The sequence below is a fragment of the Mastigoproctus giganteus genome, chromosome 7 (assembly GCF_048544385.1).
Source record: "Mastigoproctus giganteus isolate SK-2022 chromosome 7, ASM4854438v1, whole genome shotgun sequence".
NCBI classification, from domain to species: Eukaryota; Metazoa; Arthropoda; class Arachnida; order Uropygi; family Thelyphonidae; genus Mastigoproctus; species Mastigoproctus giganteus.
Genome location: NC_143581.1, coordinates 170,437,199 through 170,461,714, shown reverse-complemented (window position 1 = coordinate 170,461,714; position 24,516 = coordinate 170,437,199). Strand labels below are relative to the sequence as shown.

At 37.1% G+C, this 24,516-nt stretch overlaps 1 protein-coding gene across 2 annotated transcripts in view; it reads left to right on the top strand.

Annotated features, from left to right (window-relative positions):
* The window catches only part of LOC150083330 (protein PRRC1-like), a 122,821-nt gene that overhangs the window by 74,917 nt on the left and 23,388 nt on the right, over positions 1–24,516 (top strand). For both annotated transcript variants that reach the window (XM_090377979.1, XM_090377978.1), the window contains exons 3-5: positions 9,030–9,372; positions 14,845–15,058; positions 23,164–23,218. In XM_090377979.1, the coding sequence (XP_090234105.1) occupies positions 9,030–9,372; positions 14,845–15,058; positions 23,164–23,218 (612 nt within the window). The remainder of the gene's footprint in view (positions 1–9,029; positions 9,373–14,844; positions 15,059–23,163; positions 23,219–24,516) is intronic.

Below are 24,516 nucleotides of genomic sequence, written 5' to 3'. Positions count from 1 at the left end.
ACATCTGTCTTTGCTCAGTTTGAATTTATGTCCTCTCAGGTGATTATTCTGAGCAGGAGGAAGAATCCCATCAGCATTGAGCATGCTCAAGCCACTCAAGGCTTTATACACCTCTATCAGATCACCTTGCCAGTGCCTAGTCTCCAGACACTGTAATTCGCAAAACTTAAGCCTTTCTTTGTAAGAGCAACCATTTGTTCCATTCACTAATCTTGTTGCCCTTCTCTGTACTCGTTCCAGCAGCTCTACATTCTTCTTGAAATGAGGCCTCCAGACCTGTATACAGTACTCAAGGTGTGGCCTGACCACTGCCTTATACAAGTGAATAATCACCTCCTTATCCCTGCTAGAAAAATTCCTGTATGTCATTGACAAGTCACCATGAGCTACTCTTGCAAGCCCATCTGCACTGCTCAGAGAACTTCATATCTTCCTGCACAATTACCCCCAGGTCCTTTTCATTGTCTACCACTGTCAGTGCAGTACCACAGAGTTGATACGTTGCTCTGGGGTTGCTGTTACCCATATGTAGTACTTTACATTTGTCAATGTTAAACTTCGTTTGCCACCACTCAGCCCATCTGCTCAACCTTTCCAGATCCTGTTGCAGCAGCATAGTGTCAGTAGTGTCCTTCACAACCCTGCCAACCTTTGTATCGTCTGCAAACTTGGAGATTAAGCTTGATGTACCATCATCAATATTGTTTATAAATACAGAAAACAATAATGGACCCAATACTGAACCCTGAGGGACTCCACTAATAACATTAGTCTACGATAAGCAGTGTCCATTGATTACCACTCTGTCTTCTCCCCCTCAACCACCGCTTTATCCATAGCAGAAATTTGCCTCCAATGCCACACTGCTCCAATTTGTGCAGCAGTCTTCCATGTGAAACAGTATCAAAAGCCTTTCTAAGATCCAAGTATATAATATCAAAGTTATTCCCTGCATCCAGTTCTTTTGTGACCACATCATAGTATCCAATCAAATTGATCAGGCAAGACTTCCCCTTAACAAAACCATGCTGTGTCCGAGCGATAACTGAAGTCTGGTCTAGGTGATCCTGCAGTACTTCTTTAACCAGTGCCTCCATTAATTTTCCTGGAACAGAAGTTAAACTCACAGGTCTATAATTACTTGTGTCAGCCTTTTGATCCTCCTTTGTGAATTGGGATTATATTTGCACATCTCCAGTCTATGGGTACCTCCCCTGAGTCCAAAGAACCTCTCATAAATATGGCTAAGGGTTTGCTTACTTCCTTTGCTGCCTCCTGTAATATAACTGAATAGATCCCATCCACCCCAGGTGCCTTTTTTTTGTTTATCCTCAACAATTTCTGCTCCACTTTCCTCTGAGTTATTACAAAATCATCTAGCTCACTGCCAGAGTTTACTTCACCTCTGGCATTCCCCTTTCCGAATAACTCCATGTGTGAATGTAGATGCAGAATACTCATTTAGTTTGTTAGACACCTGAGAAGGATCATCAACAGTTGAACCATCGATATCAAGTGGACCAATCTGATTCATCCCTTTCCTTCTAGAGTTTACATAAGCAAAGAACTCTTTGCTGTCTTTCTTTGCATCCCTTGCCAAAGATTTCTCGTAATCTGCCTTCACCTGCCTAACCTCCTTTGTAACTTGGTTACAGATCAACTTATATCTATCATAAGCTTCTGTTTTACGTGTTAATTTATATGTATCCCATACATTTTTCTTTCTGCCATATATCTCATTAGTTCATCTGACATCCATTTAGGCCTAAACCTTGAACAATATTTCTTAGTTGGTATGTAAAGCCTAGTAAAGTCTTCCAAGATAAGTTCTTTGAATGCTTCCCATTTTGAATTTGCTGTTGGTAACATCATCAGTTGGTCCCACTGTATAGAATTTAAATACTGTTTCAGACCATCATAGTTGCCTTTACGAAAGCAATAACCCTTCCCTTTACCCCTGATGGTAGTTACCTCTTTGAGTAAATCCCACTTCAGCACTGCCACCTAGTGGTTCCTTTATCTGCAGATTCTTGATGCATGAAGAATCACTACTGATAATCAAATCAAGAGTATTACTCCCTCTAGTTGCCTGCTGAACATGCTGATTTAGAAAACAATCATCCAATAAATCCAAAAAGCCTTGCTAGTGTGTGAGTGGCCAACCCACAAATTCCAGTCAATATCTGGGAAATTAAAATCCCCCATTATAAGACTCTCTGATTTACTGGCCCACTCTATTTCCCTGTACAGTTTCTTATTATACTCATCAGAGTCATTAGGCCTGTAGCACACTACTACTCTCAATTTTGATCTCCCAATGCTTATGTCACACTAAATTAACTCGACACTGTACTGTCCAGTGATGTCGACTGGCTTCACTTCCTTGGATTTTATGTGTTTCTTAACTAATAGCATAACCCCTCCTCCCTTCCTATCCTTTCTGTAGATGTTGTACTCCCCAAATTCCAGTTCTGCATTCCTTATATCTGTGTGACACCCTGTCTCTGATATCTCAACAATATCCGCCTTTGATGCTTTGAGCAATAGGTGACTCTGTAGCCAGGTGGGAAGGAGCAGCATTGCATAGCACACGCTTCTTTATTAGACCGAGGTTCGTGCCCGTTACCACCAAATACGGAGGATGCGGAAAGGTCAGGGAATGACCACTGCATATCCCGGAGCAATATGGCCTTATTTGCTAATGCTCCTAAAAATCGAATAACAAAGAAACAACAGCTTTGAGCAATACCTCAAATTTATTTACCAAACTCCTAGCATTGGTGCACATGCAAGTATACATGCACCTGTTCCTATTCTTAGCTACCCTAACAGAACCTATGTGTTTACTTGTACCGCAATGACTCCCAGCAGTCTCTGAAATATCCTGCATCTTGTTTTCCAGGCTTCTGCTCATTCCAATAGAAGCATTGCAAGAATCACTTTCACCTCTGCCAGTGGCTACTGTTAATCTATTAGTCCTTGTATCTTCCCAAGCTAGCAGTTTTCTGACCTACCTAACACTGCCTCGATAGCATCCGCAAATATTCTTGAACCCTTTCTATTTAAGTGTATTCCATCCCTGTAGAAGCAGTCTCTCCTGTTAACAAGTACAGACCAGGCTGAAAAAAATTCTACCCCTTGAGCCTTGCACAATCTTTCCAGGGCCGAATTGATCGACACTGCTCTCATCATATACTCCCTCCTATCGTGTCTGGACAGAATTTCAGACACTTTCAAATTACTTAACAAGTACAGTGACCTGTACTTGTTGCACAATCTTTCCAGGGCCGAATTGATCGACACTGCTCTCATCATATACTCCCTCCTATCGTGTCTGGACAGAATTTCAGACACTTTCAAATTACTTAACAAGTACAGTGACCTGTACTTGTTAAGTAATTCTGCCGGCCTCCTACTCTTAATATCATTAGTGCCAACGTATACAACTATATTACTTTTTGTGCCCTTAAAAGATGATATCCGCTCTACAACATCATCAACCTTTGCCCCTGGCAGATATACCCTGGTCCTGTTCCACCTATCCTTTTTACAAAGCATGTTCCCTGTTTCCAAGTACCTGCCCGGCAACCCAAAGGTCGCGGGTTCGATTCCCGCCTCGGGCTTGGATCAAAGTACTGCAAAAACCTTGGGAGGTGCAATATGGCCACAGAAGCCGATGCGCCAACAACTACCAAATCAAAAAAAAAATGTTCCCTGTTTCCCTGACAATAGAGTCACCAACAACTACTAGTTCCTGTGGGACCAGCACATTTGCTTTGGGGGTTGCCGCTGTGTTGTGTGATGACGAAGTGCAAGCTCTGGCGTTGATGTGGGCAGCTGAGGGCTTGATGGGCCTCTCAATTTAGATCCTTCGAGGCATCCACCCTGTCCTTCAAGCTCCCATATAGGCACATAACAACACTGAGTTGTCGCCTGATTTCGTTACACTCCTTGCATCGCGCACACACACAAAGACATCTCCCATGGCAATATCATGTCCCGTACCCGATTGCTCCACAAACATCATGCAAGCAGTGCAATTTAAAAGGCTGTGATTCAGAGGGCAACTGCCCCCCCTCAGTTCTCCTCTGAGCTACTGCACTCCCATTAACTTGAGCCTTTTGCTTTGCTGCTCTGGTCTGAGTCATGATTTCGATTTAATTTCAATAAAATTTCAATTTTAGTACGAAATTATAACCCTAAACTTGCATCCCAACACAGTTATAATGCTATATATATTTTTCAGTATCAAGTATTATCTACGAGTTCTGTTTATATAACTTCCATATCAAGTTATCTATTAATTAATTATGTTACGTTTATAATCTAATTTATTATAATGTGCAACAGTTTATATTATAATTTATAATATAAACTGTTGCACATGGAAGACTGCTGCACAAATTGGAGCAGTGTGGCATTGGAGGCAAATTGCTGCTATGGATAAGGGGATGGTTGAGTGGCAGAAGACAGAGAGTGGTAATCAATGGACACTGCTCAACGTGGACTAATGTTATTAGTGGAGTTCCTCAGGGTTCAGTGTTGGGTCCGTTGTTGTTTTCGGTGTTTATGAATGATATTGATGATGAGATATCAAGTTTAATGTCCAAGTTTGCAGATGATACAAAGGTTGGCAGGGTTGTTAAGGACACTACTGACGCTATGCTGCTGCAACAGGATCTGGAAAGGTTGAACAGATGGGCTGAGAGGTGGCAAATGAAGTTTAACATTGACAAATGTAAAGTACTACATATGGGAAACAGTAACCCCAGAGCAACGTATCAACTCTGCGGTACTACATTGACAGTGATGGAGAATGAAAAGGACCTGGGGATAATTGTGCAGGCAGATATGAAGTTCTCTGAGCAGTGCAGACGAGCTGCAAGAGTAGCTCATGGTGTCTTGTCAATGATAAAGAGGAATTTTTCTAGCAGGGATAAGGAGGTGATTATTCCCTTGTATAAGGCAATGGTTAGGCCACATCTTGAGTACTGTATACAGGTCTGGAGGCCTCATTTCAGGAAGGATGTGGAGCTGCTGGAACGGGTACAGAGAAGGGCCACAAGATTAGTGAATGGAACAAAGGGTTGCTCTTACGAAGAAAGGCTTAAGTTTTGCAAATTACAGAGTCTGGAGACTAGGCACCGGCGAGGTGATCTGATAGAGGTGTATAAGGCTTTGAATGGTTTGAGCATGCTCAATGCCAATGGGATTCTTCATCTTGCTCAGAATAATCAGCTCAGAGGGCATAAATTCAAATTGAGGAAGGACGGATGTCGGATAGATGTGCGGAAATTTGCCTTTGGCCAGCGGGTGGTTGGTTGGTGGAACCGACTTCCATCACTTGTTGTTGAAGTTGATAGCCTAAACAAATTTAAAGCTCAACTGGACAGGTATTTCGAACGAACGGAGGGGTGAAATGGGAGTGGTGTGTGTTTTTTTTTTTTTTTTGGCTGATGCTGAATAAGCTTGCTTTCTTGCATCATATGCCTCTACTAATGCTAATGCTAAGTCGTTATGTGTATTTAGTTAAAAGTACAATTTAATTGACAACGAAGTTTAACAAAATTAATAGATTTTACTGATTAATTTACAATATTATATTATATACTATACTATACTAACGTTGTATAGTTCGGGATATAACGTATCGTTTAACAGTGGCGGCAAGTTACGAACGGTAAATCCATTGACACTTAAGTATTAATTAACTTCGAAATCTCGCTGTTTTTTTTTTTTTTTTTTTTTATCAAAAAAACTATGATTACAATCTTGAATTAGGTTTTTTTCATCCTTATTAGCATTAGTAGAGGCATATGATGCAAGAAAGCAAGTTCATATAACATCAGCAAAAAAAAAAATAAAAATAAAAACCATTTCATCCATCCATTCATTCCAAACATTTGTCTAGTTCTTCCTTGAATTTATTTAAGCTGTCAACTTCTGCAATGACTGATGGAAGCTTGTTCTAGCAATCAACCACCCGCTGGCTAAAGGCAAATTTCTGCACATCTATTCTACAACTGTCTTTCCTCAGTTTGAATTTATGTCACCTCAGGCGACTAACCTGGGCAAGAGGAACAATCCCTTCAACATTGAGCTTTCTCAAACCATTCAAGGCCTTATACACTTCAATCAGATCACCTCGCAGGTGCCTAGTCTCCAAACACTGCAATTTGCAGAAGTTAAGCCTTTCTTTGTAAGAGTAACCTTTTCTTCCATTCACCAATCTCATTGCCCTTCTCTGTGCTTGTTCGAGCAGCTCTACATCCTTCCTAAAATGAGGCCTCCAGACCTGTATACAGTACTTAAGGTTCCTACTTATTCCCTGAGAACTTGCTATTATCCACTATTTGCTCTGTCTTTTTGCCTTATAGTCATACTGGAGTTGCCACTTTTTTTTAAATCTTTAATGCAGATATGATTGGGGGGGGGCATTGATTAGTGAAGGTATTACTGAAATTTTTTCGTGTAAAATACATTTTTAGATTACTCTGTAAAAAAATTAATAGCTTAAATGTTTTTTTATTAAAAAAAATTACTACAAGGATTTCTTTTGTAATTGTTTCCTTGCATAGATTTCCAATTTGATCTTATGAGTACTATAGTTTAAAACATTGTGGTACATGATACAAGTATTTAATAGTTTTGTAACTTAAACATCTTAAAAATCATATAGAATATACAGTAATGTCACATTTACTTCTAACTGGAATGTAAATCTTTATTTTTATTTATTTTTTTAATTTATTTATTTTTATTATTTTTATTTTTTATTCCTTTATCATTCTGTGACACTTAGACAGGTCAAGAAAACCAGGTTTAAGCATGCAATGTCCAGAACTCAAACATGTCATGCATAAACCAGAATCTGAGTTTTGACCCAGAGAGGTGGCAACTCTAAATCATTTATGAAATATCCATGTTTTGTTCCCATCCCACTTGTAATGACATTACCTAGAAAATTTGGTTCTGCTTAAATTTTTTGACCAAGAGGTCGATATGATCTTATTCTCTTCAGTCATTGGACACAGGTCAAGTTTTTTTTTTTTTTTTGTATAATCTTTGCACACACCCTCTGTATTCAAGATTGATGGTTAAGATACGATGAACACTATGTTCCAGCTGTTCTGCTGTCGTCCTTATTGTCATTTTTTGATCAGTATGAAAAAGTACCTACACTTTTCAACATTTTCTTTAGTTTTTGTTGTTTACAGCCAACTTGATTGAGAATTTCTATGTTTGTTTTCTTTCCCTTTTTGTTTGTGCTACCTAAAAACTTGCCGCTTTGACATTGTAGAGTTCTCAAACTTTTAAAAATCTGTAACTGTTGTTGGGAGTTTTGTCAGTTTTTCCTGAAATTTCTGGTTCATGCACTTTTTTGAAGTAAAATATTGTGATTTATTAATAATTTGTAATTTAATATTGTGAGAAGCACAATACTTAATAAAAATTGAGATGCACAATATTAAATTACAAACAATAAATCAGTTGCTATAATGATGCAAAAACACAATACAATACAGAACTAGTATTTTTTTTTTTTTTTTTGTAATGCCGTGCTATGGTCATTCTCAAAGCTTTCTGCACCTCATGTGTAGATGACTTTCATCAACCACAAAGAAATACCATCACTTTGCTTATTGGAGGCTTGAAGTGGTGAAACCCATGTTTAGTCTCTAGAGCAAAGTTCCCGGCATCCCCCCCCCCCCATACTTCTCCTTCAACCCATGCACAAAACTAAGTACTGTAGGTTTTGATACCTTTCGTGTTTGGGGTTTTCATAAAAAAAAAAAAAAAATATGGCATCAAACTGATGTGAATCTTTCCCCCTTTTCATGTGAAATAGCACAATATTAAATTCCGAGTCTAATAGCTTAATCCTCCTAGCTGTTACTTGTCCTCTGGGTGCCTCCGCACCCAGTGGGCAGGAGCAGTGTAGCACACACTTCTTAATTAGACTGGAGTTCGAGCCTGTGACCACCAAATATGGAGGATGCGGAAAGGTCAGGGGATGACCACCGCATATCCCCGGAGCAATATGGCCTTAGTTGCTAATGCTCCTAAAAACCAAATAACAAACTTGTCCTCTGGTTCATAGTGACCACATCACATCTAACTAGTCATGATTAGTCTCGGAATGCATTTTTTTAGTGGCATAACTCATTAGCATTCTGGTCATTGAAACATTTCAGTATCACAATTAGCTCATTTGGTACTGCAGCCTGTTATGAAAGATGGTGTGGGTAGATACATGGATGATGCCATACCCCATGAATGCATCATCACTTTTTCTGAGCTGTAATGATGCAAAAACACAGTTCAATACAGAATTAGTAGTTTTTTGTAATGCCTTACTTTGGCCATTCACAAAACTTTCTGCACCTCATATGGCATCAAACTGATGTGAAAAAGCACAGCATTAAATTCTGAGTCGAATAGCATAATCTTTCTAGAAATTTTACGTCAATGGATATGGTTATCCATGATATTTGTGTAGAACTAACTGGGATGAGATCATTCTTTAGAGGTGGTTTCAGTTTGCAGACTTGTATGTTAACAGTTATAATATGCATTTGTCTGTGTAGAATGTTTTCCATGTTTGTTCCAGTGAATTTCTGCTGGTGTGACATGCAGTAAGAAATTGGATCTCACTGTGCTGAAATATCAGACAATCCTGTCACCATTAATGTTGCCATCCACTGCTGTAGCTGTGCATATATGACTTACATAAAGAGCTAACATCATTCCTTATTATTTCCATACTTCTACTTGCTCTCTGGTTCATTGTTCCCGCATCTGAACCAAATTATTAATTCGTCATCATCACTCGTCCTAGCAGTACGTTAATTTATCTTCAAAGCAACATAGTTTGCCTTCTGTTTTAAATATTCATTGAGCATAGAAAATTCTTTTATAGTTGCTTTGTTTTATATGTGCAGGTTTCTAAGATAAAGATGGCTCTTCAAATTATTGCATATTAAATTAGTTTCATATTTTTATAAAATATTTGACTTTTCTTTTTACAGCTGTTCTTACCGAAGTAAAGCCAAATTCTTCACAATCTTCTACTTTTATAACAACAGCTATAGCAACTCCTCTTACTACAACACTTCCTTATCCTCCAATTTCTACCTTATCCTCTCCTTCAGAACCTATTATTCCTTCTCCACCTCTACGTTCTCCACCAGTTGAAGATTCTAATAATAGCACTGTACCCTTCAATTTGCCACCACAGCCAGTACCAATGTATTCCACCATTCCATCTCAAGCACCTGGCCCTCATGGATCACTTGTAACAAATTTGTCACCGCCGGAAAACAATCTTTTGTCACCAGTAATGGGTGGGAATATTCCATATTCCCAAGCAAGGTTAGCTTTGTGAATTTGTTGTTTGTGAATTGTGTAAACTTATGAAAATAGTTCTTAAGTAATAAAATAGCATTTTATTTTTAACATTCATAGATATTTTGTAGAAGAATTACATATTGTACCCAAATACGATATCCATTGTATTTCTTAAGGAACATTACAAGGCATCCTAAGTAATATGGTTTATGAGGAAAATACTTGATCGCATGAAAAACATTAAGCTCAGTTTTTTATACTTTATAAATATTCAGTCACTCTGAAGTGGTATTACATTTTACCACCTTTCATACTTTTATGAAAATGTAATGCATCCTATTTCATAACCTCAGCACTTGGTGGTGCAGCAAGTTCCAACTAGGTTTTTCTTCTCTAATAGTTTCTAGATAATCTGTTTTGTAGAATATCTGTATGATTATTCATTTGCAAATTTCACTGTTCCAAATGAAAGAATCTTTGAACAAACAGTTTGGGCAACTTGCACCTGAGTTTCTGATTGCCCAAAGTGTATTTTAAATGTTATTGTGATTGAAGTTGAATCCTGGATTCACTACTATGTTCCAGAAAAGAAGAGAAGTACAAGGAATTCTGCCATAAAATATCTCCATGTAAAAAAAAAAAAAAAAAAAATTTTTCAAGCTAGCTAGTTAGCAATGTATTGCTGATGGGCTATGAACATTATCCACACTAAATCTTTGGAAAAAGATACCATAACTGATTCGGTCCAGCACATTTTGAGGATTTAGTGTTAAACAATGTTAACTACAAAATCATCATTTTGTAGTGAATGTTTTTGGTAATTAACCAAGAAAAAAGTAATTTGACATTTTCTTGGTTTTCCGGAAATGTTCTTACAGCCCGAGCTAACTTTAAAATGCTAGAGAGATACAGTTCTATGACATGATATGCATTGTTATTTGTATAAAGTAAAACTAAAGTTCTCTCTAAAAAAAAAAAAAAAAAAATGCAATTTTGCACTTAATGTTGTTTGACACTAAACCCTTGATTTAAGACATTACACAAGCCCAAAAAAAAAAAAAAAAAAAAAAATTGAACTTGAGTAAGGCTTGGAAAATAGAGTAATGTTGATTTGACGTGGCAACATGTAGCTTTGCTGTAGCTGTGCAATACTGGCAAGAATTTCACCAGGGATCCTCCCTATAGTTCAGATTTGGCCCCAAATGGTTTTTTAATAATTTTTTTTTTTCCCTCCCAAAGTTTAAAAAACATCTCTGAAGAAACAAATGCTGGGCATGGGTTTGAATGTAAGCCTTCGAATTTTGATTGTTCTCTTCCTTCTTTCGACCCTTTGATGTGGGCATCTATACATGTTGAGGGGACCTCTCAGTGACGCTGCTGGTTCTCCAGATTAGCATCACTGGGATCCAATGCCACAGCCTCCATTTCGGGCTAACACAGTATGGCAGGGTGCATGTGGTTCCTAAGAGCTGCCAGTAGATACCAGTTAAACTTTGGTCCATAAGCACCAGGGATCCTAGTTCTTGCCAGCAAAAAAAGGCCCCTTATTAAACCACCTGCCTGGATAGCGGGCACCATGCACGATGAGACCGTGGACTTTTGTTGCTCCAGGTAGTTGGACTTATTTGAGTAGCACACTCATTTCCAGCATGTTGTTTGGCACCACAGCAATTGCTGTTGACAGTCAGCAGTGAGGAAAGGGTGTCTCTTAGGTCATTTGCTGTGGAGGAACCCCATACGTCTCAGTATGTGGTGCATTGTCATTTGGAATATTGTTCTGCATTCCCCATATTGTATTGCAATGTCAACTGTCACACAGTGACCTGCTGTTGAGCCCATATAACATGCAGCACCCTTTGATTACAATGGACATCCACCTTGCGTAATCCTTTATAGTTCTGTCAACAGGAGGCAGTTTGATCCATTCAATACCATTCTTTGTACACCTTAGCCACAGTGGGCCATGAGCACCCCTGACACACACAAAAGCTTTTATAATAATGACCTTTTCAAACTCTGCGATATCTTAATGTTCCATAACTGCTACTTTATCTCTTTGACTTCTATGACCAGATGCAAATTACCACTGCTGTAGTGTATGAAACTGTTTGACTTTTTATACAGCAAGCGGTGCAGCATAGGCCATTATGGATTGGGTGGCCATAATTCAATGATCACTGAGAGAGAGAGAGAGAGAGAGTGTGTGTTATTTAGTCAATTTAAGAAATATAGATAAAATAAGCTACTTGCCTCTAAATTCATTATTCATTCAATATAACTGAAAAATTACATTGTTTCAAGTTTAATAATTTTATTTTTACTTTCAATAACAGTGTTTCAACCTGGTCTCATGCATGCTACCTATAATTTAAAATTGTATTGTGCGTGTCATGAGTGACCTGTGGAGATGTAAAAAGGAAAAGCAAAAAAAGTAGGAAGGAATGTATTTAGCTAGAGAAACATAGGTATATCTTTTAAGCTGTGAAGTTTGGAATTTTAGTTACATGTATGTGTAATATATAGGAATTTAAAAATAATTCCTGACCTAAAATGTATTGTGATAAATGCATTAGTGAATGATTGTTCTCATTGGAATGTTTTGATTCTGAAATTTTTTCCCCAGCTGTTCAATATAGATCAGTTTTCTCTAGAAATAGAGAAAATTGGTCATTCTGATTAATAAAAGGCCAAAGTGAGATAAACTTATATACATTTATTTTGGTATTATTCAGACGTTAGCATCTAAAGGGAGAATACAGAAAAAAACAGTTAAAGCTGATATTTAACATTAAGGCCATTGTTCTCTTTGGAACTATGTCTGCTTTGTCCTTTCAAAGGATTTTCAATGTTACCAAAAGTTTTTGATGTCTCAGTATTTAATAGGTTTAAATCACTTAACTTAAGCAATGTTTCTAAAACCTCTACATACAAACTACCTTTGTGAATGTTGTTCATGTATTGTAAATATATGCAAATTCTTTTCATTTAAAATATGTTCAAACTAGTTTTGTTTTCTGCAGAAGGACTCTTATTTATTTAGAGTAATTACACTAGAGAATTCAATCACAGCTTATTTAGGTTTCAGAACTTGTGTTAGTAAAAGGGGTAAACCAAAGAGTGATCAATTTTCACAAAATAAATTATAAATATCTTTTCTTAAGTTTCAATGAGTTTTAGGCACACAATAAGATTCTGTTTGATAGTGTTAGTTTTAATAGACTGCAAAATTGTGTGTCTTCTATTCATTTTAAAAGAAAAATATGTTAAAAAACACAAGTAAAACAACTTGGCGCCTCCGTAGCTAGGTGGGCAGGAGCAGCAGTGCGTAGCACACACTTCTTGATTAGACCGGGGTTTGAGCCCGTGACCACCAAATACGGAGGATGTGGAATGGTCAAGGAATGACCACCGCATATCCCCGGAGCAATATGGCCTTAGTTGCTAATGCTCCTAAAAACCAAACAACAACAAGTAAAACAAGAAAGCTTAATAACTGAAGTTTTTTAGTGATTTTTCTATGCTGTTGCTTTGTTAATATTCCATTTAAAAATTAAAATTATAAAAAAAAGAGAAAAACAAAATCATGCAGAGGATTTTTTTACAAGATAATTTTTATGCTTTTAGATCCTAAAGAATTCATCATGTGTGAATGTAGATGCAAAATACCTATTCAGTTTTTCAGCAAGCTGAGCAGGATCATCAAACAGTTAGACTATTGACATCAAGTGAATGATGTGATTCAGCCCCTTCCTTCTACTGTTAATATAAAGATAGAAGTCTTTGCTGCTTTTCTTTGCCAGTAGCTCCTTGTAATCTGCCGTAGCTTGACTAACCCTCCTTTGTCACCCGATTGTAGATTGGTTTATATCTTTATATCTACCATAGGCTTCTGTATCACCTGATACTTTATATGTCATGCATTTTTTCTTCTCTTCCTCAAATCTCATTAGTTCATTTGACATCCATTTAGGTTTAAGATTTGAACAGTATTTGAAAAGCCTAATAACTTCTACAATTACTTTCCTGAATGCTTTACATTTAAAATTTGCTGTTGGTAATATCATGAAGTTGGTCCCACTGCATAGAATTTAAAACTGTGTGAGACCACTGTAGTCACCTTTACAAAAGCAAAATCCCTTTTCAGTAATTATGAAACACATCAGTACACTCTGATCACTGACATGCAGTTGATCTTTTACTTACAGATTCTTAATACATGAAAAATCAGTGCTGATAATGGGATAAAGAATATTGCTTTCTCTTGTTGCTTCTCTAATATGCTGCTGTAGAAGTCATTTAATAAATCCACAGAAGCCTTGCTAGTGTGTGAGTGACCAACTCACAAGTTCCACTCAATATCTGGAAAGTTAAAATCTGTCATAATAAGACCTGATGATTTACTGGCCCATTCTGTTTCTCTGTATGGCTATTTATTATACTCATTACAGTCATGAGGGCTATAACACACTCTCATTTTTGTTTTCCCCAGTGCTTATGTCATATCAAACTGACTCAACACTACACTGGCCACCATGTCAACTAAATGCACTGCCTTAGATTTAATATGCTTCTAACTAAGCGCATAACCCCTCACCACCTCTTGTCCTTTCTGTGCACATTGTACTCCCCATGTTGAAACCCTGCATCCCTGAGACAGTGTCTGAATGACACTGTCTCCCATATCCCTACAATGTCTGCATTTCATGCCTTGGTCAGTATTTCAAATTCAACAAATTTATTTACAATATTCCTAGCATTAATGTACATGTAAGTATACATGCACGTGTTGTTACTTTTAGTTATCTTAATGTAGCCCATGTATATACTTGTTCCACAATGACCCACAGTAGTGCTTGAAATCACTTCACCTCTACCCACGGCTCTAGTTAATCTGTTAGTCTGTGTATCATCCTGAACTAGCAGTTTTCTGACTCACGTAACACTCTGCCTTGATAGGATCAGCAAATATCCTTGCACTCCTATTTAAGTGTATCCTGTCACTGTAAAAACAGTTTATAGTATTTTATTGTTTATATAGTGTTTGTATATCATTATTTGATTACATTGTGTTTAATTTACATTTTTAGTAACAACATCTATCATAATCAAATTATTCCATTGAGGAATATGTACATGTTTTGTACTGTAATTCAGTGTACATGTACACTGAATTACCCTTGAGTGAACAGAATAGTTTCAAATGAAAAGGAGGGTAAAATATCAAATGGGAGGACTCATGTCATATCCCATCTAAACAACTGTAAATTAATTGGTATCTACTTGTGAAGGTGTGTTGCTTTGTATTCATTATTTGCAATGTACTGTTTTGCATTTTTAAAAATCTTTTTTTTTTTCTAAGTGTATAAGTACAGAAACTATTTGAACCAGTGTGATTTCTAGATTTTTCTTGAAGTAGATTTAAGCCAATAGTTTGAATTTTACTTGAAAAAAAAAAAATATATATATATCTTTTTTTTATTTTTTTTATTTTTATAGTCAGTTGCCTCTGATAGAAGGTGCTGTTCCCATACAGACCCCACCTCAGTCTTCATATGTACCATCTACCACTGTGCCTTTGCAAAGTGCTACATTGGATCTGCCTCTTGAAGTTTCTGTGCAGGCCTTACAGTCTCCTCAGTCTAATTCTACTAGTGTTTGGGGCTGGTTCAGGGGAAGTGAATTTTTAAATAAAGTTGCAGAAAAAGCAAAGGTATTTATTTTGGTATTCACATTTTATCATTTGGGCAATTAAGTTAGCATTAGTATCTAAAGGCAAATTTCTGCACATCTTTTCTGCAGTTATCTTTCCTCAATTTGAATTTATGTCCCCTCAGGTGAGTAATCTGAGCAAGAGGAAGAATCTCATCAGCATTGAGCTTGCTCAAACCATTCAAGGCCTTATACACCTCAATTAGATCACCTTGCATATGCTTAGTCTCCAGACACTGCAATGTGCAGACTTAAGCCTTTGGCGCCTCCATAGCCAGGGGGCGCCTCCGTAGCCAGGTGGGAAGGAGCAGCGGTGCGTAGCACACGCTTCTTGATTAGACCGGGGTTCGAGCCCGTCACCACCAAATACGGAAGATGCGGAAAGGTCAGGAAATGACCACCGCATCTCTCGGAGCAATATGGCCTTAGTTGCTAATGCTCCTAAAAACCAAATAACAAAAAAAACAAAAAAACCATAGCCAGGTGGGAAGAAGCAGCAGTGCGTAGCACACGCTTCTTGATTAAACCGGGGTTCGAGCCTGTCACCAATTACAGAGGATGTGGAAATGTCAGGGAATGACCACCACATATCGCGGAGCAATATGGCCTTAGTTGCTAATGCTCCTAAAAACCAAAATAATAACAACAACAACAACAACTTAAGCCTTTCTTGGTAACAGCAACCCTTCGTTCCACTTACCAATCTCATTGCTCTTCTCTGTACTTGTTCCAGCAGCTCTACATCCTTCCTAAAATGAAGTCTCCAGACCTGTATGCAGTACTCAAGGTGTGGCCTGACCGTCGTCTTATAGAAGAGGACAATCACCTCCTTAGTCATAAATAAACGATCCCTGCTAGCAAAATTTCTGTATATCATTGACAAGAAGCCATGAGCTACTCTTGCAACCTGTCTGCACTGCTCAGAAAATTTCATATCTGAATGCACAATTATCCCCAGATCCTTTTGATTCTCCACTACCCTTAGTGTAGTACTATCCAGTTGGTGCATTACTCTGGAGTTACTGCTACCCATATGCAGTACTGTACATTTGTCAATGTTAAACTCCAGTTACCATCTCTTAGCCCATCTGCTCAACTTTTCCAGATCCTGTTGCTGTAGTGTACTATCATTACTGTCGTTAACAACACTGCCAACCTTCGTATTGTCTGCAAACTTTGACATTAACCCTGATATATACCTTCATCAATATCATTGATAAATACAGAAAACAATAATGGTTCCAACACACACAGAACCCTGGGGGACTCCACTAATAACATTAGTCCAAGAAGTGCAGTGTCCATTAATTACCACTCTGTCTTCTCTCACTCAACCATCCTTTTATCCATTGTAGCCCTTAATGCCATACTGCTCCAATTTGTATGGTAGTCTTCCATGTGCAATGCTGCCTTCGTAGCCAGGTGGGCAGGAGCAGCAGTGCGTAGCACACACATTCCTTGATTAGACTGGGGTTCGAGCCCATGACCACCAAATATGGAGGATGCGGAAAGGTCAGGGAATGACCACCACATATCCCCAGAGCAATATGGCCTTAGTTGCCAATGCTCGTAAAAACCAATTAACATAACATAACTTCCATGTGCAACAACATCAAAAGCGTTCCTAAAATCCTAGTATATGATAACAAAATTATTTTTTGCATCCAGTTCCTTTGTGATCACATCATAGTATCCAGTCAAATTTGTCAGAGAAAACTTCCCCTTAACAAACCCATGCTGTGTCTGAACTATAACTGCAGTCTTTAGATGATCCTGCATTGCTTCTTTGACTAGCTTTAACTTGCTTCTCTGACTCCATTATTTTCCCTGGAACAGAAGTTAAACTAACAGGTCTGTAATTACTTGTGTTGCCCTTTGATCCCCCTTTGTGAATTGGGGACACTGCACAAACATCTCCAGTCCATGGGGACCATCTCTGAGTCAGGGAAGTTTTCATAATTATGGCTAAGGGTTTGCTTACTTTTGTTGCTGCTTCCTTTAATATAACTGGATAGAACCAATCCACGCCAGGTGCCTTTCTTATGTTCAATTTGAACAATTTCTCCTCCACTGTACTCTCAGTTATTATAAAATCATTTAGCTCCCTGCCAGAGTTTGATAAGTTTCTGGCCTCCACCTCCCTACAGACTTCCTCATGTGTGAATGTAGATGCAAAATACTCATTCAGTTTGTCAGCTCCCCTAGCAAGTTCATCAACAATTTATCCGTCGATGTCAAGATATCAGATAGACCAATCTGATTCATCCCCTTCCTTCTAGAGTTTACATAAGTAAAGAAGTCTTTACTGTTTTTCTTTGCATTGTTTGCCAAATATATCTCATAATCTGCCTTTGCTTGCCTAATGTCTTTTGTGACTTGATTTGCAGACTATCTACCATAAGCATCTGCGTCTCCTGATAATTTATATGCTTCCTATGCATTTTTCTTCTCTGCCACGAGTCTCATTAGTTCATCTGACATCCATTTAGGCCTAAACCTTAAACAGTATTCTTTAGTTGGTATGAAAAGCCTAGTAGCTTTCAAGATTATTTCCTTGAATGCTTCCCATTTTGAATTTGCTAGTGGTAACATCATCAGTTGCTCCCACTGTATAGAATCTAAAAATCTCTAAGACCACTGTAGTCACCTTTACAAAAGCAAAACCCTTCCCCTTATCCCTGATGGTAGTTCACCTTCAAGTAAATCTCTGATCAGTACACTGTGATCACTGCCACCCAGTGGTTCCGTTATCTGCAAATTCTTAATGCATGGATAATCACTATTGATAACCAGATCAAGAGTATTTCTCTCTCTCTCTCTCTCTCTCTCTCTCTCTCTCTCTCTCTCTCTCTCTCTCTCTCTCTCTCTCTCTCTCTCTCTCTCTCTCTCTCTCTCTCTCTCTCTCTCTCTCTCTCTGGTTGCCTCTTGAATAAGCTGCTGTAGAAAACAGTCATCCAATAAATCTACAAAAGTTTTGCTAGTGTGTGTGTGACCAACCCACAAGTTCCAGTCTATACCTGGGAAGTTAAAATCCCCCATTATAAGACAGTCTGATTTACCTGCCCACTCTATATCTCTGTACAGTTGTTTGTTGTGCTCATCAGAGTCATTAGGCCCATAACACACTCCTGCTCTCAACTGGGTTTGACCAGTGCTTATGTTACACCGAACTGTCTCAACAATGCATTGTCCACCCATGTCAACTGGATGCACTTCCTTAGATTTTGTGTTTCTAAACTAACAGCATAACTCCTCCTGGCCTTTCTATACACATTGTACTCCCCAAATTCCAATTCTGCATTCCTTATCTCTGTGTGATATAATGTCTCTGAAATCCTTACAAAATCAGCGTTTGATATTTTCGCCAGCACTTGAAATTCATCAAATTTATTTACTATACTCCTAGTATTGGTGTACATGCAAGTATACGTGCACCTGTTCTTACTCTTAGTTGCTCTAACACAACCCATGTATTTACTTGTTCCATGATAACTCCCAGCAGCCCTTGAAATCCCCAGTACCTCGCTTTCCAAGCTGCTGCTCATTCCAATAGAAGCAGTGCAAGAATCACTTTTGCCTCTGCCTGCGGCCACTGTTGACCTTTTAGTCTGTGAAACCCCCTCAAGCTAGCAGTTTTCCAACCCACCTAACACTGCCTCGATAGCATCAGCAAATATTCTTGCACCCTTTCTATTTAAGTGTATCCCATCCATGTAGAAGCAGTCTGTCCTGTTAACAAGTACAGACCACACTGATAAAATTTCTACCCCATGAGCCTTGCACAATCTCTCCAGGGTCGAATTGATTGACCAAGCTCTCAACATATACTCCCTCCTATCGTGTCTGGGCAGAATTGCAGACACTTTCAAATTTAACCCTGAACTAGACTTTTTTTTCAACATTGACCTGTACTTGTTAAGTAAGTCCACAGATCTCCTACTCTTAATGTCATTAGTGCCAACAATACAACAATATCACCCTTTGTGCCCTTGAAAGGTGATATCTGCTCTACATCCCTCTGGCAAACATAACCTGATCCTCTTCCACCATTTTTTGCACAATATATTTCCCATCTCCCTGACAACAGTCACAGAAAATAACCATCTCCTGTGGGACCAGTGTATTATGCCCTGAATGTTGCCACTGTGTTGCCTGATACACAAGAATGAGTTCTGACATTGAATTGCCAGCTGAGAGTTTGATGGACCCCCCATTTCAGTTCATTCAAGGGCATCTATCCTACTCTTCATACTCATAGATACCCATCAAAAGATTAAGTTGGCACCTAATTTCTTGACACCATTTACCATAGTAGAAAGTATTGTAAGATACAATATTGAAAACAGATTTCATTTAAAATTGTACTTTTATATTGGTATTACTGTTAAACTATATAATTTCAATTGAAATAGTAAGTGTAATTTCTCACAAAGGTGAAACCATAGAATTTGGTTACTTCCTTATCTTAAATTGCTGATTCTCTACCAAGCGGGTAACAATATACTGTGATATTTTTTTTTTTTTTTTTTTTTTTAATACCAACAGAATAAGAGAATACCTAGGTTTTAGCATTTCTATATACGTGTGGGGTCATTGTTAAAAAATTTCCTAATAGTACACGAATTTCTATTTGTGATTGAAGCTGTTTTATGTGCAAGAGTTGGGCATGTTTCATTCTTGCTGTGGAGCTGGCTTCCCTTGCGTATGTTTCACTGAAAATTTTTGCAGCCAACTGTGCTTTATGGTAACTGCAAATTGGTGTGTCAAATTTTTAACAATGGAATATGAGGATACCTAGCTTTTTTACAATGGCCCGGGGTGGGGGGGGGGTTATCCTGTATAGAGAGAAAAGCTAAAACTTAGATTTCCTCTTAGGCAGTTAGTTAAAATCACTCGGTCATAGCTGGCAAGTGTAGTGAGTTGCAAAAGTTTGTCATTAAGTGCAGCAATAGCATGTTTGGAAGGAGAAACAGCTCTTATTGAAATAAAAAGGTCACTTACTGCTCGTGAATTTTTCATATTGACCAGAGGGGATGGGATACCCCACATAGACAACCAAAAGTTAAAAGATAGGTGTTCTGTTGTGTTTTTGGTGAAAATTTGACACTTCAGTTTGCTGTAATACATGGGGAGAGGAAGCCAGCCTAAATCAAGAAACCAAAGTAGCATACCGCTTGGAAACTCTTTTTAAAAAATAGACATTACTTGTGAATGCTGATGCAAGAGTACTTGTTTCATGGCAAAACAATGCCATGAAACAAGGGGGTAAGTGTATGGAGGGGAAAATCAGCTCTAATGGCAAGATTGAAGTATACCTGACTTTCATGTAGAAAACAACTCTGGTTGAAATAAAAAGTCACATACTGTTGGGAAATTTTTTAACAATGACCCTGCATACAGAAAGAAATGTTTGCTTTCACCATTGCTTGATATCTTTTTGTCATTGATAAGAAATAGACACATCACTTTGTCATAGAGAAACAAATGTTAAAATCGATGTATCATATTCTATTATTGGTAAAAGAAATAGACACATCACTTTGGCATTGCCAATGTGGGCTGCCAAAAAAAATGCTGTGAAACAAGATAGCGTCGTGTACAGAGTGGGAAAATTAGCACTGATAGCAAGAATGATGCATACTTCACTTTCACACAAAAACAGCCCCACTATAAAATAAAAAAGTCACAATGTTTGGAAATTTCTTAATAATGACTCTGCATATAGAAACATGTTAAAAGTTAGGTATCACGTTATGCCTTTTTTAAAAAATGTATTCATCACTTTGTCATTGCTAACGTGGCTGCAAAAAAAGCCATGAAATGTGGCTATAACACACGTGGAAGGAAAATCTGTTCTGATGGAAGAAATTAGCACAATAATCCTAGCAGTATATTACTGGAAATCACTAAGGGAAATACAGCTGTAGCAAATGCAACAAGAGAATGAGTTCCAACAGCGGGTAAAATTCAATTCCAAGGATAGGAACAATAGTTATTCTCTCTCTCTCTCTCTCTCTCTCTCTCTCTCTCTCTCTCTCTCCTCTCTCTCGAACAAGTAATGGGAGAAACTAATTTACTGACAGGTTTAAAAGCATCAGTTATTTGGATTTTACCTACTCATATCCTGTAACAAGAACCCCTTCTACTATTTTTCTGTAAACAAAGGTCAGGTATTCTCATTCCTTTGTTAAACATTTTGTCAAATTACTAAATGCTAATTGGAACTTCAGTCTGACTTTCTGTATGGTGTTCAGTTTCTTTCATAATCTCCTGTTAGCCAGTGAGCAGCATAAATTGTACCCTGTGGGATTGGATATTGTTCTGTTTCCTAATTCAAGTTCCTTCCTAATTCCCAAGTGTTTATGGATGGTGTCATACTGGCTCTTCAGAAATGTAACATTCTCTGTCAATCAGAGACCCTTTAATATGTCTATCTACATAGTTATACAGGATAAGCTATCAGTTTTTTTTTTTTTTTTTTTGGCACATTTCTAGAGTTGTTGCTTCCATTGGTTATCCTGAATGGAGTCATCTGTTGTAGATTCTCGATCTCATTTAAGTTGCTTAAACCAAAATTTCATCTGCTATTCACAACAGGCAACATCACTATGTACAGTTTTCATGCATTCATGAATTACTTTTGGTTTATTTCCTATTCCCTTCCAATTTAATTGGAAAGTAATGAAAACAGTGAACTACATAACATTTGTTCTTTACTTCACTGTATTGAGTTGGACCTGCACAAATAAGATTGACATTGATGAGAGTATCATAAAACTAGTTTTTTATTTATCAACCATATTTTTGGTCAAGGTAGATAATTATTTAATGTCCCTCATACTCCCATCCTCAACTATCGAGCTAAATTCAAGAATAGCTAGTATATTTGTTGAAAAAACTGACAGTTTTCTTGATGATTATTGAAAATGTATGAATAGTTAAAATAATATTGCCTATGTATTACAAATTATATTTTAAAAGCACTTAAGTAAGAGTCTTAAGATTACTGAGAACCTTTAAGTAGCAAAATGAATGTGGGAGGTATATTGGCATTGGTAAATAAAACTAGAAGAAGGGATTGCAAAAATATATAAAATTTTGGGAATTTGGGAAAATAAAGCTTCATGAGATCTACCTCATGAATTTCACCCTCAGATAATGTATAGTTGATCATTGGAGTAAATTTTCTCCTACGGGTGTTGAGGTAGAGAATCTGATGAAGTTCGAGGTGAAATTGATAGTTATTTTTCATTTATTTATTTGCTAATGCATGAGTTTGCTTCCTTGCATTGTTTAGCCTGATTAATAAATTAGTTTAATAATCTAATCCCACCCCCTCTCCAGACAATCGACTATTCATCCATCCTTTCAGTTTCAGCCATTAATTTCATCTCTTTCAATTAGAGTATTATATTGAAAAGATTAAATTTTGAAAGCAGTCCCTGAATACCTCTGCAGACTCCAGGTTAAGAACCACTACATTAGATGACAGTTTGCTGCATTTACCGTCCAAAAGAGATATAGTTATAGCTGAGAGGCTTGAATGCTAATTTTGTTTCATGAAATGCTAATTATTATTAAGTCAGGGACATTATTTACACTTAAAAACCATAGGAAATAGTGCTTTCTGATGCAGTTTTCAGAAGCCGAGTTCAGAAATGAATGAGGCTACTGGACTATCTCTATGAAATGCAGTGCAAATGCACTCCTCATCCCATCACAATCATTTACGGTGATTTCTCAATTTGTATTTATAAATTAAATTATAAATACAAATTGAGAAATCACTGCCATTAACAGACACCATCGTGAAATTTTTTTTTTTTCGTCATGTAAGGAAAATCTTTACTTTAGAAAGGAGTGAATTTCGCTGTTAACTTTTTAACAGTTTCTTTTCTTTTGGCTACTTATGATTAGAATGATTAAAAATTGTGGTACATATTCACCTTTCTATGCATTCAAGTTTGAGTTCAGCAATTTTAATACAACAATGTTTAAAAAATGATAGTTTAAGATAACATTACAAATAGACCTTAATGTCTATGATCTTTTTAAAATTTAATGCTACTAATATTTGCTTATAAATGAAATCAATGATTTTTTCAGAGTTCAGTAGATACCATGATAACTACTTTAGATCCTGGAATGAAAGAATTTATATGTAAGTATGAGTTACCTCATGTTTTAATTTAAAAAATCTTTCTCCTGTGCTACAATTAGAATGAAATTTGAATTTTTTATTTTTAACACGTTTGTTTAGACACCCCTCTAGAACCAAAAAAAAAAAGTGGCTCTCATGATAGGATTGGGCTGGCAATTCAAGTCAAACAGAAATTAAACCAATGCAATCATCGTAATGGGGACTTCCTTGAAAGTTTAACATTTGAGTTAAAAAAAAAAGGAAAAGAAAAGAAAACGGCACACTGTGGCCATAGTTGCCAATGTGCCTAATAAATCCCCAAACAAACAGAAAAGAAAAAAAAATTTTAAAATGAAAGGTCCTTTGTATTGTATGTATGATTGTTTCTTAAATTACAGCAGACTCTCGATTTACTGGATCAGATTAACCAGGACACTTAGACTCCAAATTAATAATAAAAAAATAAATAAAATACAAAAAAAAAAAAAAAATCAACCAGAAATCATAGAATTCAAATAATAACTAGAATAGGTATAAACAGATTGTTTGCAAGTCTTAAATAAGCGACAGAAAGTGGCATTATAAGTTGTCATTGGGAGATTAATGTACCTATTATCTTGCAACCCCTGCTGTCTTCACACCCGCCACTTCACAGAATTCCAGCTATCAGTATTATCGCAAATGCAATAAGATAGAGTTTACTACCCGTTTATAATGAATTTCAATAACAGAAAAGCCCGATAACCCAGAAATGTGCTTTAGTAAAATGTAAGCTCGCGTAGAATGATAAGTGAGTTTTCGTCCTGTGAAGTTCTTTTCAGAAAATTTAATTTTGGATGTTATCATGGTGCCGACTAAGAGAATAAGTGACAGCGATACTAGTAAATCTATCAAGATAAGGAAGATGATCGAGTTGATATCAGAAAATTAAAATAATAAGGATGTATGAAAAAGGTCAAGCATTAACAAGTATCGTGCAAAATTCAGATTTGTTAGTGTCAACGGTGAACACAATAATAAAGGACAAAGACAGAATATGAGAAGGGATCAGCACCAATGAAGTTAACTATAATAACCAAGGCTATGAAATACATATCAGTTTTTACAGTACAATAACATGCGTTCTTTCTTCTTTTATGTTTTCTTTTCTTTTGTACCACTCCAGACACTTCACCACTGTCCCTAGACAAAGTTTTAAATTGAGTAAATTAAAAATATAAAACTATTTTTCTTCATTCTTCTGAGTATATTATGTGGCTTTTGTAATTTTGGCATATCAGAGATATAGTACCAATATTTTATTAGTCATTCCCGAATTA